At 38.3% G+C, this 7,140-nt stretch overlaps 2 protein-coding genes across 2 annotated transcripts; one reads left to right on the top strand and one right to left on the bottom strand.

Annotated features, from left to right (window-relative positions):
- Positions 1–109: 109 nt before the first annotated feature.
- Positions 110–4,230, bottom strand: LOC116378471 (ubiquitin carboxyl-terminal hydrolase 11-like). Its single transcript, XM_031840352.1, has 2 exons — positions 3,962–4,230; positions 110–1,559 (listed from the first exon to the last, which is right to left on the bottom strand). Exons 1-2 carry the CDS (start codon positions 4,069–4,071, stop codon positions 1,442–1,444), a joined length of 228 nt encoding a protein of 75 aa, XP_031696212.1. The 5' UTR covers positions 4,072–4,230; the 3' UTR covers positions 110–1,441.
- Positions 4,231–5,393: 1,163 nt separating this feature from the next.
- LOC116378472 (replication factor C subunit 2-like) lies at positions 5,394–6,941 on the top strand. Its single transcript, XM_031840353.1, has 3 exons — positions 5,394–5,634; positions 6,520–6,625; positions 6,728–6,941. The coding sequence occupies exons 1-3, from the start codon at positions 5,397–5,399 to the stop codon at positions 6,831–6,833; spliced, it is 450 nt and encodes a 149-aa protein (XP_031696213.1). The 5' UTR covers positions 5,394–5,396; the 3' UTR covers positions 6,834–6,941.
- The last annotated feature ends 199 nt before the right edge of the window (positions 6,942–7,140 follow it).

Here is a 7,140-nt window from a genome sequence, read left to right as displayed (position 1 = left end):
TTTAGCCGTGATTATGGTCTTGAATTCCTCATATGCGTTCATGATCACCTCCTGCTCGTCAGCGGAGTAAAAAGAGGCTCTTTCTTTGACTTTATTTAACATTGTGCTGTTAGAAAATCATGGTTTCGGTGATCGACGCTTCCCCCTTTTGAAGTAGGACGGGCACGCGCAATTATCCTGATTACTGAAGTCTGGTTCGAATTAACGAGACTGTTTGAGAGGATCAGCCTTGGAGGAACCGAGATAGCCTGACATCAATCATCTCGTTAATTTAGGCTGCTAACAGGACATTTGATCGACTTAGTTGAACCACGTACGAGGAACGGGGCCCTGGTGAAAATAGAGTGCATCAGGATAGAAGTGTGTGTTGTTGTAGTACTCATGTTTGGCCACTAGAGGCTGAAGTGCTCCGCCCCCTCGTGTTCTAAACAGAACTGAAAGCTTCATGTCTTCTTCAGGTGAGACTTTAATCACCGCATGCTCTCTAAACACAACGTATTCGCGTGAGTAGATTACGTACGAAGTCTCCGCACAGACGCAGTGAGACTGGAGTGACGCAGAATCAGGAAACAAATACTGTAGTCGTCTGTGTTCACCCAGAGCTCATATCAGTGGAGACCGGACTATGTGTATAAATGTGTGTAAACCAGATGGTACAAACAATGAATCGACGCTGCTGCATTTACGTCTAGATGTCGTTATTTTGAGTGTTGATGGAGCTGCTACAACATTTTAAAGTCGTTTGCTTGTCGTCTTGTTATGATGTCATGAACCAGACAAGACGGCGTTTAGTTTCCCCGAGATCTCTGGGACTTCCACAACAAGTACTGAGCAGAAATACAGGTTCTTCCATGTTGGAGGAAATAAAGGGCTCAGTTGATAACGGCTTCCATGGAGTTAAGCCACGCCCCCTCTCCGGCACATCTAGCATAAATAACCACAAATGGTCCCACGAGTAATGCCGCGTTTGGTGTGAACACACCGTTATGCCATACAGATTGTAAATGTGTGAGGCGATATATATAAAATTGAGTTTAATAAATATATTGTGTGTAACTGTGTTTTAAATCGTCTCTAATCTGCCGTGAGGAACACATGAAGCTTTGGTTCTGTTTAGAACATGAGGTAGTGGAGCGCTTCAGCCTCTTGTGGCTGAAAGGAGTATTACAACAACAAACACTTGATCCTGTTTTCAAAGATGAAAATAGATTTAAGGAACTTAGAATATGTTGTCCTGGCAGAATGTATTTTCACCTGTTCTTATGTCATAAACACAGAAGAAGAAACATCTTGAATCAGACTCCTGGATTCTTGCCTCTCAGGGCTTCCATAGTTTATCCTAATTATAGAAAATAGTTGGTTTGAAGTGCAGTTTTTAGGGATAGAAGAGAGAAGGAAAGTTGAGGAGTGCTGTTTGTCAGGTGATGACATCATGAGGCGTTCACTGACCCTCAAACAGCTCAGTGTTGTCGATCTGACCGGGGAAGGAAGACGAGTTCTGGTCTCCGGTCTCCACGAACTCCTTCCACTGTTCATACCAACGACGCTCCATCACGTACCTGCAGCGCGTGCGCGCACACACACACACACACACACACACACATTAATACCACACTCACACAACGACCTGTTGTCTCTGAATGGTCTGATCGACAGGATATTTATTACAAGGATTCACATTAAACTATTAACATTAACTATAGATTGATGAGTCATTCAGAGCATTGTGTGGTTCTGTATCATTTTAAATCAAATGTCTTTGGACAACACGAGGCTCAAAGAAGATGTCACTCTTTTCACCATTTAAATAAACTTTCTGTAACAAACAACAAAGAAACCGATGAATGAATAATGACAACAGCCTGAGTCTGCAGCAGCGTGCTGGTGATCTTGTTATGACTCAGCCTGATATCAACCTGTTGTACCGACGGCTTCACCAACACTGAACTCAAACCAGAGCAGGAAACCTTCCAGCTGATGAACGTGACGCTGTGCATCCTGTCAGTAGTGTTTGGAGATGTAATGATAGTATACTGTGTATGTATGAAGGCTTAGGCCTTTGTTCTTCATGTTCCAGATCAATGAGCAGGACCGACTTACACTCATTTGGGATTTTAATAGAATGTTTGTGTTACGATGAAGTTCCATTTGTTTCACATTTAATTAAATTCGTCAAAAATAGATATTTTTATGCATTCATGATTCCTCCATGGATTTAGGGCTGCAGCTCACTGTTCTTTTCATTGTCCTTCAATCTATTTTGTATTAATTACTGGTTAATAAAACGTCAGAAATCAGTCCCAAAATGTCCGTTACGATCTCCTAAAGCCCAAAGTGACGTCAACACGCGGTCTGTTTGTTTATGATCAAATGAGACAGAGTACAACTGATAATCCTCAACTTTAAAAATGTCTTTAACAACGAATCAATTACCACAAACAGCTGCAGATGTGGATTTAAAAAACACATTGTGGTTTAACGATCACCGAACTCTAATGTTCAGCTTATCAATTAATAGACAAATCATTTCAGCTGGACTCCACAGAGGCTAACCCTCATGTACACAACAACACGAGTCCAAACTATGTCACCACAACAACAACACCACCACCTCCTCCTCCTCCTCAGCATCACAGTGTTTTCATTTACTTTAGTTTGGATTTGATCCGTCTGTTGAGACTCAAACATGAAGACGAGCAGCTTTTTATACACAAACAGGCAAACCGTCACAGAGACGCACAGCTGGTCCACAGATCCAATCTAAAGCGCTTCAGTTTTAGTTTCACTTCATTTCACTGAGAGTGAGTCAGAAGACTTCTTTCCTCTGTTCTGGACCTCATTATTATTTGAACAGTCTGACAGATAAACACTTTGCTGAAAAACAAAAAACAACAGCTTATTTTTATCATCTATCAATCTTTCCATCTTGTTCTGTGCATCTGGTTTCCTGTAACCATCAAAACATGTGTCTACAATCTAAATCACACACATCAAAGATGATACAAACAAACAGCAACACCAATATTATAACACCTTGTATCATCTATAACACTGTGCTCATGTCTAGTAAATGTACGGAGGCGTTTATTCTGTGATTCATAAAAGTGTTGACGGTGAACAGAAAATAAAAGAAAGAAGGAAAAACAAAGAATAGAGGCGATAATAGAAACCTGTCAGGTCATGTTTACACTACAGAATATATTCTGTTCTTATTTAGGACAAAATCAGCGCCACGTTTAAAGACAAGAGATCACACTTCTATGATATCTTTAAACTAAATCATCTTTTATCCATTTATAACCCTTCTACTTGTAGTGTAGTATTTCTACAGGGACGTGTAAATACTTGTACTACAGTAAAGGTTCAGAATACTTCTTTCATCTCTGCCTTCACCTCTTAATGTGAAATGTTAAGAGGAAGAGGAATACATTTGGGACGAATTTTGCACCTTTTAATTTCAGAGATTTCCAATATAACCCAGATTCATAACAAAACGTATTCAAATGAGTGGGGTTGCATAAATTAGCTTAAAATAATTTATATATTATGGACAATCTAATACTAAGACATATAAGTAATATCAATCAATCACAATAAAATAAAAAAACATAAATAAACAGAATGCCAGGGGATAATATACATACACAAAAAAACAAAAGCGGAAGTTTACGAGTCAACCCTGAACGTCTCATCCCAAACTGGTTGACAGGCTAGCGTTAGCATCGACGTGCTAACAGTCAGTTACCGACGTCTGTCTGTCTGGTTAGCGCGAGCTAACATTGAACACAGAGTCGTTAAAAACGGCCCCAACAATCTCACACCTACGACACGTGGCGACTCGACTCTGTCGTTGATAACCATTAATAGCCGTTAGGTAACAGTTAGCCGTGTGATGCTAACAGCTAGCCCTGTCACTGTGCGTGTGTGTGTGTGTGTGTGAGAGAGAGAGAGAGACTCTCACCAACTGTCCCCAGCGCGGAGCTCACACTCCCGCAGCAGAGACTCGATCTCCCGCCGCTGGGTCTCCAGGCCCGGAGGCTCGGCGGCGGAACAGCGGCTGTTGGCCGTCATGACGTGTTTAAAATCAATCACTCATTAAATGTCGGAACTGTTAGAATATGTAAATAGAGTAAAGAAAGGCAGAAGTCAACCACCGCATTGACCAACCGATAAAACGGGGAAACTACACGGAGCTGTTGTGTTTGCGGAAGTAGGAAGTGGTTCAGAGTAGGGCGATGACGACTTCCGGTCTGAGGCCTCCGCGCGCTACATCCGTATCTAGGTTCTCTCTATACATCCATGGTAAAAAAAATAATAAAGAAAATAATAAGAAATGATAATAAAATGTTTAAAACAATTGTAAATCCACGGTTAAAATAAATAAATAATACATTCATGGTCAAATAAATAATACATACATAAATAAAAAAAATAAAAAATAAAAAAAAATATGCATCCATGGTGAAAATAAATACATAAATAATTGATAAGAAAAAAAATTTGTAATTTCTACATAAAATAAATGATAATTAAAAAACAAATGTATACATCCATGGTAACTACACTAGGGGGCGTCCTTCATCTGAAAACATGTATTAAAAACATTAATATCCATATTTAACATGCTTATTACTGGTGGAGTATTTATATCCTTTACTTTAGTAAAAATACTAATAATGAATAATAATGAATTTACAAACAAGGCAAGTTTAACATTGTGTGAAAGTCCTTATGTGTCTGAGTAGTAAAATATATATCAAATATCTAATACACTACCTAAAATAAAACAATAACAAATAAGAAAGTAAATTAAAGTATACACATTGTAGTTAATAAAATAAATAAATAGATATAAATGGTGTTCAATTTAAATTAAAGATTAGTAAATTCAAGCACTATTCGTTAAACAGTCTTCTTCCTCTACTTTCTTTTGCAGCTTTTAATTTCATATATTTCATATATTTCCAATACAACCAAGATTCATACCAAAACTTATTAAAATTAGTGGGGTTTGCATGAATTAGCTTGAAATAATTTCTATATTATAGACAACCTAATACTAAGACATATAAGTCATATCAATCAATCGCAATAAAATAAAAAATAAAATAATTAAACGTAATGCCAGGGGATAATATATATGTATGTATATGTATATGTATATTTCATTTCATTTTATTTTTTATTTATACTAAACTACGAGACATCCTGATCCACACTCCAGACCAGTTGGTAGCGGTAATGCACCAATTCATTGTTTGTCAACCGCCAATAAACCTCAAAAAAGAAGAAGAAGAAACGCTCCGGCCAATGAGGCGTCAGTGTTTGCTGTCGCGCGGTTGCCAGGGAGGGAAAAAAAAAAAGTTCTTCGCGGGCTCTGAAAGACAGAAACAAACATGGAGGTGGAGATGATGGAGCCTGAATGTGAGCAGAAAGAACCGACAGAGAGCGGGCAGAAGGCGGACACGGGAGCTGGAGAAGCGTCGGTTAAAAGCTCCGGCGGCCATTACGAGCTGCCCTGGGTGGAGAAGTACCGACCGACGAAACTCAGCGAGATCGTCGGGAACGAGGAGACCGTGAGCCGGCTCGAGGTGTTCGCGCGAGAGGGAAACGTACCCAACGTCATTATCGCAGGTCAGTGAGGACCGAAAGGACTCAACTAGTTTACTTTATACTTTCATTCATTATCCTGACACATTAAGCTTAAGTAAAGGGTGTTCAGAAGTACTTTTACTTCATATTACTTCAGTTAAAGTAGTAATGCCACAAGTGTAGGAATACTTTACTAAAAGTACAAGCATTCAAAATCACACTCGAGTAAAATTATTCGCATTTTAAGCACAAATGGTAAAAGTACTCATATAATATAATAATATTGTTTCACAATTATTGATGCATTTGTGTTCATCGCTTTATTGTTGCAGCTTGTTTATAGACTAACAATAAAATATTTTATTTTTAGTCTATAATAATACATCATATTTTTGTAATTAGTATTTTATTTTTAATAAATATTGTCATATTTCGGTCAACAAATCAAATGACTCCTTTTATTGAAGAATGAATAAAAACACACAGATGTATATTTCTACATTAATATGCACCTTGATCTAATACTTTGTGTACATGTGTACACATTAACAGTGTATTTCTAGTAGTATCACTACTAGAAGTTAGTTTATTGTGATTTTACCAACTCAGTAAACCATCATTTATATTTTGTATTAATAATCTAAATCTGCAAAGTTAGCTAGTGCAGTAAAAAGTACAAGACAATGGAAATACTCTGTATTGTATAAAGTACTTGAGTAAATGTACTCAGTTACTTTCTTCCACTGAACTGAAAATAAGCAGAAGAAGTCTGTTTTTTGGTTGTTATAAGCATATCCTATAAAGCAGCTTATTCTGGTAGAATAGTGTAATCTGGACTTTTATCAGTGCGGAAAGAGAGGAATAATATATTACATATATATATAATATATATGTAATATAATAATAATAATACCTTGTGTGATCCAGGTCCTCCAGGAACAGGAAAGACCACCAGCATCCTGTGTTTGTCCAGAGCTCTGCTGGGAGCCTCCATGAAGGACGCCGTGCTGGAGCTCAACGCCTCCAACGAGAGGTGAGACATGAATAAATATAAAAACACGACGATGTTAAGACACCAGGACGTGGACCTGGACCTCAGGTTATTGGTGTTTGATGAATGTGACCTCGTCTGCAGAGGGATCGACGTGGTGAGGAACAAGATCAAGATGTTCGCTCAGCAGAAAGTGACGCTGCCTAAAGGACGACACAAGATCATCATCCTGGACGAAGCCGACAGGTGAGACCACGGGAGGAACTTTAGAACCAGAGAACCAGGCTTTTTATGTGTTAGGAAGTTAAACATCATAATTCATCTCTAATATCTATTTATATTCATGTGAATACATCTCCTTCAAACTACTGGATTTATTCAAGTTTATCACCAAAACTACATTTTACAGATGACATGTGAACACATCATGATAACGTTATAATGTACCTTCAGCCAGTACTCATGTTCACTGAGCAGAGCCTGAAGGCATCATAATGTAACTGAAGTGAACCTCCTGTTGGTTAGCCGTTAGCGGTGCTGCTAACGTTACTAGCTCT

Source organism: Anarrhichthys ocellatus, unplaced genomic scaffold (assembly GCF_004355925.1).
Source record: "Anarrhichthys ocellatus isolate YVR2014 unplaced genomic scaffold, GSC_Weel_1.0 scaffold2657, whole genome shotgun sequence".
In the NCBI taxonomy this organism is placed as follows: Eukaryota; Metazoa; Chordata; class Actinopteri; order Perciformes; family Anarhichadidae; genus Anarrhichthys; species Anarrhichthys ocellatus.
The sequence above is the reverse complement of the archived record's forward strand: the minus strand, read 5'-3'. Positions and strand labels throughout refer to the sequence as shown.

Excerpts from the sequence above, each read along its gene's own strand:
- LOC116378471 (XM_031840352.1), bottom strand. The coding sequence starts at position 4,071 with ATGACGGCCAACAGCCGCTGTTCCGCCGCCGAGCCTCCGGGCCTGGAG. Across the intron at positions 1,560-3,961 it reads CTCCGCGCTGGGGACAGTTG|GTACGTGATGGAGCGTCGTT; the intron begins GTGAGAGTCTCT and ends CACGCGCTGCAG.
- LOC116378472 (XM_031840353.1), top strand. The coding sequence starts at position 5,397 with ATGGAGGTGGAGATGATGGAGCCTGAATGTGAGCAGAAAGAACCGACA. Across the intron at positions 5,635-6,519 it reads ACCCAACGTCATTATCGCAG|GTCCTCCAGGAACAGGAAAG; the intron begins GTCAGTGAGGAC and ends TGTGTGATCCAG. Across the intron at positions 6,626-6,727 it reads CTCAACGCCTCCAACGAGAG|AGGGATCGACGTGGTGAGGA; the intron begins GTGAGACATGAA and ends CCTCGTCTGCAG.